Source organism: Glossina fuscipes, unplaced genomic scaffold (genome assembly GCF_014805625.2).
Source record: "Glossina fuscipes isolate IAEA_lab_2018 unplaced genomic scaffold, Yale_Gfus_2 28, whole genome shotgun sequence".
In the NCBI taxonomy this organism is placed as follows: domain Eukaryota; kingdom Metazoa; phylum Arthropoda; class Insecta; order Diptera; family Glossinidae; genus Glossina; species Glossina fuscipes.
In genome coordinates, this window is record NW_023998423.1 from 4068748 (window position 1) to 4081252 (window position 12505).

Sequence of the window (12505 nt, forward strand, 5' to 3'; positions counted from 1 at the left end):
CATTGCATTAATCAACTTGTTTTGATAGTGAAAATTGTAACAAAATCACAACAAATCATAATAAATCATTAATTATTGTGAAGCTTCGATCAGTTTTGCTTCCACTGTTGCATAGAAGCAAATGGCATAGAGCAAAGCAACCGCGAAGAAAGCCCTAACTTGAGGCACACTGAACGAACTGAGAACTTTGTTGCTGCTCGCATCCACTTTAGATTCATTTATTACAATAACAGCAGCTTCTTCCAAACTTACCTTACTGAACCCATCCAAGGAACATGCTCTCAGTTATCAGATTTTTGTGTGACTTTACGGTTATAATTCATCAAAATTCGTATATTTACCTTGAGAGAATGCTTGAAAGAACTATCAACTCTAGTGGTTTCGGTACAAATACCAAAGTTTTGTATTTACTATGAAAACCGCATCAAAGGGGGCCAAGTATGTGCTGTACTGAGCAAAGTGTAATGTTGTCTGTCTAATTATTCTTCATACGCTTTTGAACAAACTTACCATTCACACGACTTGAACCACAAGTATTTTTGGAAAGTTAAAGAATAAGCTCGTGGATGGATGGCAAGTCGTTGAATGAGTTCGGGGAATTCGTAAAACAGGCAATACTTTGTAACTACATTCAGCTTAGATGCCTTGTAGTTTTCGATTTCATTTCCATTCGACTACATATCGTTTCCGACTTTAGAAAAATGTGTGTAAAGTAATTTTACCTTTTTTTCTTTCAATATTTAAAATAAAAGATTTATGGAATTTTGATAATTTGCTAAATATTTGGTATTTTTTTTTTTTTTCTTTACATGTAATTGATTTTTATTATAACTATTTCTTTATAATGATTTCCTCCTTAATATTATATAACATTAGTTTAACATTACTGCTATTTTACTGTTATTATTATTATTATTATTATTATTATGTAATAATGTTTTTTATATCGTTAAGAGTGTACATATGCTATTAATAATAATATGAAATTTAATAAAAACTATTTAAACAATTTGAACATTTTCAAGTAATTACAGCTGCCACGATTATGATACATCTGTATAAATACCTATATATCTAACTTTATACCTATATATTATATATTTTTTATATTAAATATATTTCACTGATCACGTGTATGTATGCAAAAGTCTTAAAATTTTAGATATATAGATAACCCAGAAAAGAAATTGTATTCAGTTTCAATCAAATCTGTTGAGAAAGTGCACGAAAATGCACAAAAATTATTCACTCCAGACGGATAAGCAAATGAAAAAGAAAGATGATGACTGCAAGAACATATCCCTTATGCGAAATGTCATTTTACAGAGAACAATTACCACTCAACGTTCCCTAGTGGGTAGCAAAGTGCTTATCGTTACTTTCTTTCTTTTGTAAATAATTCTGATATTGCACCTAGGAGACGGATCACACATGTTTACAAACTGATATGTGACCGCATGTGGAGAAATGAAATGTAGACATAGTTTCGGCGAAAACTCCAATAAATTAATGTCTAAGCGCAGACATACGCACTAAGAGATATGACTAAAGTTAATTAAGAATATATATGTTCCGTGCATGCTACGGAATTTTACATTCGGAATGACAAACCCGCGTAAGATTGCAATGATACGGAAAATGGCTGTTGATCCTGCGATCTATAAATCAAATTATTTGAAATTATTTTAAATATAGCAAGTGAAAATGTTATAATGGGACAAGGCCGACCATTAGATATCCTACACCACTTCGGCTAGTGCAGTTATTCACTCAGTTCGGAAATATTACACAAAGTCGTGCTTTTCGTGAAAGTCTGCGATGCTCAAAATATCATCCACATGACGTGATTCAAATTTAGCAAAATTGCTTTACTTCGTAAGAATTATATTATATTTCAGCGCCCGTCATAAAAAACAAGAAAAACGACTTTCTCTTGAGTTTGCTTTGCTTGCTTTTCATTGTAACCTTTGTACATGATGGGATCCCAAAAAGTGGACCTATATGATCCAAATTTCCTACCCTTCATTTTTGTTCGAGATTACTGCTATGGATCAATTTTTATCATTAAATATTAGAAATTAGAGTCTTTTTCTAAAGGGTTTATTACTATTCCTGAAACACCTTAAAGGGAGTGTGATCCACGAAAAAGATCCATGCGGTTCAAACTTGCTCCACTTAATTTTCATATCGAGGGTTCCATTTTCTGAGGATTCTTATAGGCGATGGTAGTTAAGAAATAGATCGTATATGTGGGCCCGATTCGGTTAGGTTGATTTCTTTGTTATTTCACAACTACGAACTAATTTTGCACTTTTTACTATATAAAGATTCAGCTTTCGTATGAATGATATAAGATATAAGAGAAGGTTTAAAAAATTGCCCCAGCCCAACCAAATTTTCCACATCAACTTAAAATGTCCAAGACATGCTGTACAGAGCGCGAAAGGTCCGAATTTTCCTTATTGCAAGATACGTCAGTGTATCAAATTTCATCAAAACATCTGAAAAGTGGAGACCTGTAAGTTGAACGCACATATACACGGTCAGACATCAGCCGTATAGACGCACAGACGAGCTTAGATTAAATGGGAAAATGATTCTGAATCGATGATTGTTACATACGTCCGCACAAACTTAATAGATTCTATACCATTTTTTGTAAAGGAATCTTAATCCTGTTATCGGCAAATGCATATACATAGGCCTAAGACTTTTTGCACAATTTTTCGCCCAAGATTTTAAACGCGGTATCGAATTCGCACTAATAAACTCGCATGAGATTTTTCAAAATAACAACAACTTCGGTGTTATCTGTTACAAATCCTTTTTTCACTACTTGCCCTTTGAACTAAGCCTAGTAAATGATGTAATGAGTCCACTTTAGTTGCACGTTATTTATATGCAAAAATTCGCACAATTCGTACCGTTTTGTAATCGCGATAGGGTAATGAATAACCAGTCATTTTACTTCGGATACATCCAACTGCAACTATAATCGAATAATCGAGTATTTTTGTATACCAAGAGACTATTTTCTGTAAGCTGTTAAAGTACGTGTTTATTGAAGCGGTACCCAGTGAAATGGTGCTTGGATTTTTGATTAAAGAGAGTCAGTGTTAGGTAGCTTTAAGTACCGCTATAGCTAACTACATCATAAGAAAGTGAGTAATTGATAAACACTTGACAGGGATAGGGAACGCATTTTAATGCTATGCCTTTTAACTAAAATTTTGAAACATGATTAACTATATGGATCCCTACGCTGCCTCTAAATTCGGCTTTCATAAATGTACATTGAAGTCGAATACAATTTCTTCATTGTGTTACCTGGTTTGGATGAATGCAACATGAGTGCATCAAGTGCTGTTGTTGAATATCTATAATAAGCGATGAACGATGTATAAAAATGTGTACGCACATGCACATAAACGTAATCAAAGAAATTCATTTAAAGAAAAACAAAGAAAAAAAACTTAAGAAATCGAAATCGTTTGCATTTCTCGTAAATTTTTTTTTTTTTTTAAATATAATAATTTATATAATAATTATATATATAAATATCAAAAAAAAATATTTTAAGATATTAACAAATATCCTTTTTTTTTTTTTTTTTTTTTTTTTTTTTTTTTTGCTTATCATATTTACTTACGATAGATATTTTATGCGAAAAGTGTAGAAAAAAAAAAATTATTTATATTGCAGTTTAATATTATTCTGCCGACATACCTACAAACATATATATTGCACTGATGATAGAGAGATAACGAGTAGATTTCGAGAGAGCAAGCGTATACTTGAAAAGAGAGAGAGAGAGTTTACGGTATTTGCCCATTCATACGCATTTCCAATTCTTCTTCTTCCTTAGTTAATGGCACCGTAGTATGATTGTATAAACCCTGAGCCATTAGTTGTAAAGCTAAAGGATTTTTCGTTCCAGTCGATTTTTTAATTTTCGCCCGTTTATTTTGGAACCAAATTTTTATTTGCGCCTCATTTAAGCCCAATTCAGAACTTAATTGTTGACGTCTACGTTCAGTTAGATAACGATTCTCATTGAATTCACGCTGAAAAAAAGGAAAAAATGAAAAAGTATGATCAGCGTTTAGACTAAGCCAAGAAAATGCTAAGAGCGTAACTAATAAAAAGGAAAGTAAAAGCGATGGCAATGTCAAGCAAGCAAGCGTGCGTTCGTTCGTTCATAGTTGCGGTTTGAGGACAAAGGTCGTAGGATTTGAAATATTTAAACTAAAAATTCCCTTTCATTGCCCTTATCTCTGGGTGGTATATAGTACAAGAGATATAAATATTTACTAAACATTGAATGCAAGCAAATATTAACCAACAAATTGCTTAACGCTTCAAGCATTACAACGAAGCATTACCTTAAGTCAAAGTAAAAAAAAAAAACATAAATTTCCAATTCGTTATGTTCATCAAAACCGAGACAAATGATCAGATATACTATGCGTATATAGGCGAAAATATATATGTGCGTAAGTTAAACAGAGTAAAGCAACAACAAAAAAGGTGAAGTGAAGAAAAACATATCAAGTTCAAATACGAATTGCGAGTGAAGGGCAATATGTTAGCGCTAGAGAATTGCCTCCTAATGCTGAGGAGACTGTAACTTACCTTTAAACGCGCCAACTGTTCACTGGAAAAGGCAGTACGTGGTCGTTTCTCATCGGAATTCTTGTCTTTGGGTTGTTTTGGTCGTCGGTAACGTGGTCCTGTAATCCATAATAAATGTGAAAAAGAAAATAAATTTTTTGTTGTAGTTGTTGTTTTTTTTATTGTTGTATATCTATCTACGTTTATTGCGAAGAAATATTTCATTAATTGTTTTATTGTCATACACGTATATATACATATATATATATATATGTTGTGTTTAAACCGTAGAACCATGCAAAACGATTGAAAATGAAAACCTGTTTGCAATTTTAATGAGTATTTTAACAGTTTACATAGAAATATGTACAATGTACTTCTCGGTAAGCGGCTTTATTATTTAAACGTTAATAACTCTAACCATTTAATAAACATTGACATATGTTTGTCTTTTATGCGCATACATTCATTTTTCATTATTAAATAATGATTAGTTTATTAAACGTTCAATAGAAAAAGTGCCGCCATTTTAATGGAAGGACAGGTGTCAACTTATTAACGTAGAAACATTAAACATAAAAAGACTCAAGTAACAAGCAATCGAATCCGTTCTAGTATAGTATGAGTATATGTTTATATATATATATATATATGTAGGTATATTTATAATTATTCGATTAAGTTTAAAGTGAATACAATAAGAGTATGATATGTCTGCTTTTCATTTAAAACCATATATATATATATATATATATATATGTATATGTGTGTGTATTTTATCATTAACGGATGCATTGATTTAATTAACTATTACTAGATAAATCGCTTAGCAAATGTGTGAAGTTTAGTTAGCGATTCAGAAAAACGAATAACGTGTATATGATATTAGGTGTGCGAATAGGATCCGCCGAATATTTAGCGAAATTGAACGGGGTACTAAAAGAAAATGCTAAGAATTAATTTAGCAACGGCTACGTCTGCTACCTCTCTCATCTTTTATGCAGTCTATGAGTTGAGAGTGATACACAACATAACTGTTTCTTTAAGGCTATCCACAAAATGGCCCATATTTAGTGTCGTCTTAAGAGTGGTTTGAAAATAAAATAAATAGATGAATATGGATCATCCATCTAGACCAGTGCTAATCGGGAAAGTAGCATCTGCTGATAACAGCATGGAGAGTAGGAGATTCCAGGCAAACATTTTCTGAGCGAGTTTTTCTATCTGAGGCCGAAATTCTTTACACTGAAAATTCATGGCATCATGATTTTTATTTCATTTCTTTTCTTTGGAATACCCCTTAATATAACATCACCACCACTCCACCTGTTCAATAAAAGGCGCCATGGACAGTCAGGCTTATCGTCGACGTTAACGCTTCGCCTCCTCTATGTCTCTCTCTCTCTGGTTATTTTAGCTTCAGCAGCAAGAGGAAAGTTTCCCAAAATGGCTTTTTTTTGGCACGGAGAACTACACCAATTCCAAGCACGAAAAGGTGTTTTGTACGCTCTCGGTTAGGGAAACGTGAATATACACCATATCTTGGACCGATTTAATTTAATTAAACACACTTTTATGACTCATGTGCATGCGCTTCAAAAAAAGCCTTTCACTACTAATGGAAAAACTAGTGTCGCAGAGTCCGTTTTTATGACAGATGAAGACTTCACTTCGTTCCTCCTTTAAGTTTAAGATTTTTGCTTTCCAGCTAAACTCAAAGACAATTCAACGAAGTGTTTTATGCATTCCCAGCAATTTCTGCAATGACTTTTCTCAGTGACTTTAACTCAGCTGCTGAGAATTTGCGTTATCCCGACTTTGATCGAAATCTTAGTAAAGTAACCTGACTAATTTATGGGAAAAAGACTGAATGGGAGTTAAAAATGCTTAACCCCAAATGCTTATTCTTTTCCAGGTCATAATTCTTTCGAATTCGATTTCCTCCTTAGAAGCGTTCAATACTGTGCCAATATTGTTCTAAAGCTACTGTTGGTTATCCATTAGGAAAAATTATCATTTCTTCAAGATTATCATTCAAACTAGTCCGAGTTGACATAATTTAATCACTACAGTTTAAAACGTAATACTAACTCAATCTGATTAAATTGCTGCTAATTAGCTGACAGATCAACTGAAAAGCTTTCTGGCTGGTGTTCATATAAAAGATGTGCACAGATGACGAACTTTGTAAAAATCTATATTTTTTATGGCTTCGTAGATATCGTTCTTTGAATTTCTCAACTAAGCGTATAGCGGGCATTTTAAGCCGACATATTGTTACAACAGCATAAAGCTGATATACACGAAGCGTATGGAAGTGAGATAAAGCAGAAATTATTACAAAAGAAATTTGAGTTTTCCGTCATATAAGGCAAAGTATAAGCATAGATGTGTGCTTATCATAATCGAACTTTTAAATTCGTTTAGTGGACGCTTGAACTTGAGGCGAGATAGAACAAAACAATTCGTTTCTTAAACGATTTATAAAAGACAAGGGAAAGCATAAGAGGGAATTTCGAAGGTATGCTAAGCTAAAATAGACTATGAAAAGTATTTGTTTGTTTTCAACATTTCTACGCTTTGTTATTTGCCTCATTTGCCAAATCGATTAACTCCATAAAATCAGTGAAAAGCGATAAAATTATTTATTTACTTCTTTTTACTACACTCTGTGTTCAATAACGATAGTAGAAAGTGTTTTAACTAAATGATTTGTTACAATTTTTTTTTTAAATTTTATTTAATGGCTAAAAAAAAAAAAAAAAATCATTTATTGTTGTTACTGCTGCTTATTGGAGAAATTTCTCTTCACTATTTATTTGCCTTTAGGAGACAATCAATTGCTTTGACATTAAAATTTTTAAAAATTGAAAAAGTGAAGATAATCGATTTCAGAAGTGAAACATTCGTATGTTATGCGTTTACTTGTGCGTGTGTGTGTGTGTGTGTGTGTGTGTGTATAAGTTTGAGTATGATTAGAAAAAATAGTTGAAGAAATTGTTGTATCGATATAGTGAGTGAGTGAGTGAGTGAGTGAGTGAGTGAGTGTATTGTATATCAAATGTCATACAATGCTAAGCAGCGAAGCGTTATTAGATTCATCTCAAAACATAAATAAAATAAAACTTTTCATCATCTCAAATTTCCCATCACTTGTATCGATTACACAACCATCTTTTAACTACTTTTTCCTAAATTCAGTTTGCTTTAAAATTTGATTTGAAGAAACTGAACTTTACTTAATGTAACACTTTGAGAACAAAATGCTTTTAATATGCGTCCCAATAATTCAGTTATGTCAAGGAAAGATTTATACTACTTTTTCAAGGTCTTGCTATTCAACAAATTTCTCTCTATATAATCGTCTCTCTCTGTGTAATCGTCTTCATAGCTATTTTTTTTCCTATCTACCTGTTTACCGTTCAGATCTTCTCTCTATTATTGAGTCTTACTGCCTATCGAATTTACGAAGATTGATGACGAAAACCCATTTCTAGTATGATTGATGATAAACGATTTTCAAAGGTATGGCTCGAACGTTATGTGGATCAACTTGTTAAGCGGATTTCTAAAAAGTCTTTGGCAAGAGTCTATCAACTCTGCGAATCTAAATATTCTTCGGAATGTTAAAAATCCATTTATACCTATATATATATATATATATTGGTGAACTTTGCTTCGTTTGCTTTTTTTTTATGATGTTTGTTGCAAAACTTGTGCTTTTAAAAAGAGTGCCATGAAAATTATTTGCCTGTGTAGGTCGGGGGGCGAATTTGCTTAGATAAATATTTTCAATTTCCCAAAGCGTAGTAATAAAAAATAGGCAATGAAAAAGAAAATTACAAATATTTTATAGCTACAAAGCGATATACCTTGGCAAAATTAGAGATTAACTCTATGCCACATACGCTCAACTCTGTGTGGACATATGTAATTGACCGCGTACTGAGTATAAATTACTTTGTATCGTTTAAAGTGTTCTGAAGTTTTATGATTCAGTATTCAATTTTCTGATTAGTTTTTTCTATCTAAGGTTTTATCTAAATATTTGCTTCTTGTGAATAGTGAGGTAAAGAGTCAAAGATATAAGCGGTTCGTACATATAAAACATTATATATATGCCAGAAGAAGATCAATTCAACTTAACATTCTTTACGTAACAAGCAAATATAAATTCGGAAAATTTTATCAAATATATATTTATGTGAGTATGTGTTTGTCCGTCCATCTAATTTTGTTTATCTATTTCTTTTTTTGATCAGTGTTCTCAAAATTTTTTCAATTTATATAGAAAATTAAGAGATAGATATATACATATATATGAATGGATCGTAAATGCGAGTTTAATGCCGACATACAGAGCCACCGCAGCTGAAAACTAAAAATTCTCTAAAATATAATTTTTTAAACTTTCATAGTAAATAGATTGGAATCCATATTAATTAAAATTTTAAAGAAGAAGATAACTTTAGTGAGTACTCAAAATTCGTTCCATAGCAAATCTATTTAGTTACTTGTTGAACTTACTTTAAGCATCGTTAATAAACAAATTTCTATATGTAATAAAAAAAAAAAAAAATAAAAAAAAAAAACAAAAGCAATAAAAATGTTATAAGCGTTTTACACTTTTAAGCTTTAATCATCGTCGGACCTTAAAACAATGTATGATTTCTGAGCTACTGTGCACAGTTAAGTGCACAAGTTTCCAAGTGATGAACATGGGTTATGGGTAATTGAAAAACTATAAAATGATTGAAAAATAAGTGAAAACAATTTTTACTTAAAAGAAGAGGGCAGTTCGTTACTCATCTTTCGAAAACTTTAAGACCGCATTCTTTTATTTTAAATACATTTTTTAGATCTTTTTTTTTTCTTTTAATTTCGTTTTTTAATGAAATGCCAAACAAAAAGTTGCTTACAAGGGAAAAACTATCAACGGTTGTTTAAAAAGCCATTTAAATCCATAAAAAAACACTTAAAATATCAATTAACACTTTAAGCAAGAAATCTATATGTAACGAATAGCGCCCCCAAAGCAAATGATTACAAAAATAATCTACGAAAATATGATGAGGCAAACGGGTTATTTTATCACTCAACATTTTCATTTAAATGGTATTCTTCTTCTTCTTCTTCAAACGGCTAAATCGTTGTTTTTATTGTCATGTCTTTTGTTTTCCTCAATTTTTCCTCGGAAGTTTTATTCTTACACAAAACGAATTGAATTTACAAACACACGCAACTGAATGCTTTGTACACTTACCCGAACTAGGACGATCACTGTAACGGGTACAAAATACCCACGCGGGCCACATTTCATTTTTACTCGTTTCCGAATTAGTTGTCGAGCCCGTCTCGGAACGTGTATCATCTGAGGATTCCATGCCTGAATCACGGCTTATTGCCGATGGTGCGGTAATCGGCTGGGGGCTAATACTTTTCGTGACCAAGCGAGCGGAAGGTGATGAATTTACGCTTGAGCTATTATTGTTGGCTATTGCTGTTGCTGGTGGGCTATTGAGACTGGCTTTGGCTAACGTTAAACATAACGATGGGGATGGTGCGGTAGAAATAGAAGAATTGGCAATTGATGAGGCGGTTGAAGGTATGGTCGAGGCATTGCTGCTGTTAATGGCTAAATTGGTTGAGGCGGGTTGGCTAACAGATGTTTGGCCAATTTGTGATACAGTTTTACACAAAGAGCCCAAAGCGGATTTTTCCAAACACGGATTGCTTGCGTTGCTGACATCTGTAGGCTTTGCTATAGTAGGTGGCAAAACTCCAGTACGTCGCATACGGCTTTGCAATATTTCTTCATGTATGCGCGGGTAGGCTGCCGGATTAAAACAATTTAATATATTGGCACGTTCGATCATCATTGCGGCTGTAGCAGCAGCGGCTGCAGCTTGTTGTTGTCGACTGAATTCCAAAAGGTCTACGCGTGTGAAGGCGGATGGTGTAGCCGTAGCCGCTCGAGCATGATCGAATGGACGAAAAATGCTTGCCGGATTTGGAGCAAACGGAGACTTTGTTGTTTGCCCGTCTACACCTGATTCAGAAGATTTATTATTGTTGCTAGTTTCACTGCCGCCAAAGCGATCGCTCAAAATATTCGATATAGAAAAAGCCAGGGCAGGTTTGCTGGACTGTTGATGAGCCGGCGGTGGTAAACGTTCCTCTTCCACATCATCAACGTCGATATCGTCATCCTCATCTTCGGTGACATTATTAGCATTGTTTATATGATCGTCGGTGCCATTGAAACTGTCACCCATTATAGAATCGTTTTCTTCTTCTTTAATCGTCATAGTAGATGCTGGCGTCGACGACGAAGTTGAGTGCGTTCCGGGCGATAGACTTAGGCGCTGGTGTAAGGCGATGTCGTAGTTGGCATGAGGCAAAGGGAAAGCACTGGCGGCAACCAATTGTTGTTGATGTAATTGCTGTAATTGTTGCAGTTGTTGCAAATGCTGCAATTGCTGTTGCTGATATAAAGAAGCAGCCACTGTGTGCGGCAACATAGTGGCTGTGACAGCCGTAGCAGTATCCGCTTGCGATAAACTCATGTCCAAAATCCTGGAGGGTAGTGCGGAACAACTTTGTGTTGGAGGTGAGTGCGGCAGGCCTGGCGGACTTGGTGCTGATTGTGGGCTGCAGCGATCCTCTAAGGCCATGGGCAATCTTAGTTTATAGCACTAACGAATGTTATAAGTTTTCTTACACGGTTTATATATATTTTTTGTTATACTCTAAATACCACTAATACATACACACAATTGAAATTTGAAAATTTTGCGATCGTTCGAAAATTCTTTTTTTGTTGTTATGTATTTCAATTTTGTTTTTTTTTTGTTTTTAGAAAATATTTTAGTGTTTTATTTGGTTTTTTTTATTTTTTTTTTTCCTCTATATATGCATAATCTTCGATATATACAAACGCACACACGTCCGTAGTCGATGAAGTCAACGAGTAAATTAACTAATCACCGTAGTTTAACATTTACAACAAGTTAACACACTCGTCTAACCACCACATACTCACACCATTTCTCTTGCTTATGCAAGAAAGAGATGTTTTATTATTTGTTGCTATCCGTTAAATAGCCGTAGTCAAAAGGAGGAGGCTAACTGAAATGTGCGACGTTGACAATCTCAGCATTTGATGCTCTGATGATGAATATTTTGATTTATATATATATATATTTTTTTTTTGTTTTTTTTCATTACATATATATTTTTCATATATATATATATATATATATGTACACAGGCGAGATATTTGCTTTATTGAGAAAGTTAAAGTATACCGTTCACAAAGCTAGTCGTGTGTGACACTTACAGATGTCACCTGTAATCTGACAGCAGACGTTTTACCAAGTTTGATGTTTAGCAGCTTTGAAGATGATGGTGATGGTCTCTGCCTATAATATACATGTACAACGCAAGAGCAGTTTCTAAACATACACAAAATACGGCAATACTAGCACAACAACCTTCATCAATATAATATTTTGTCTTCTTTTTTCCGCAAAGCCACCGTTGCTTAAAAACAAAAAAAACAAAACAAAAAAAAAAGAACACATTGGCACAAACATACAACAAAGACTCAGAGCTTGTTAAAGCAGCTTATGACTCTATTAAAAAGAGCTGACAGTTCTCATTTAATTTATACACATTTCAAAGCGTATATGAAGATCTCTTTTTATCACTTAAGCGAATGCCAACGAAAGAGATAGAATATTATTTCAAGAGGTGTGGTCTCTATATTCTTTAAAATTTTCATATATATTTATCTCTCTTTGTTACGAAGCAAGAGGTACGAAAAGAGTGTCTTGTTGTGTGTGTTCTTTTAGACAACAACTCAATTAAGAAGATTTCTTAACTTAGCTTAGCT

The 12505-nt window shown here is 33.3% G+C and overlaps 1 protein-coding gene across 1 annotated transcript; it reads right to left on the reverse strand.

The window, feature by feature from the left end:
• Positions 1-3689: 3689 nt before the first annotated feature.
• Positions 3690-11399, reverse strand: LOC119636387 (segmentation polarity homeobox protein engrailed). The gene is made up of 3 exons (XM_038031701.1): positions 9875-11399; positions 4633-4730; positions 3690-4064 (listed from the first exon to the last, which is right to left on the reverse strand). The coding sequence occupies exons 1-3, from the start codon at positions 11283-11285 to the stop codon at positions 3816-3818; spliced, it is 1758 nt and encodes a 585-aa protein (XP_037887629.1). The 5' UTR covers positions 11286-11399; the 3' UTR covers positions 3690-3815.
• Between the last annotated feature and the right edge of the window lie 1106 nt (positions 11400-12505).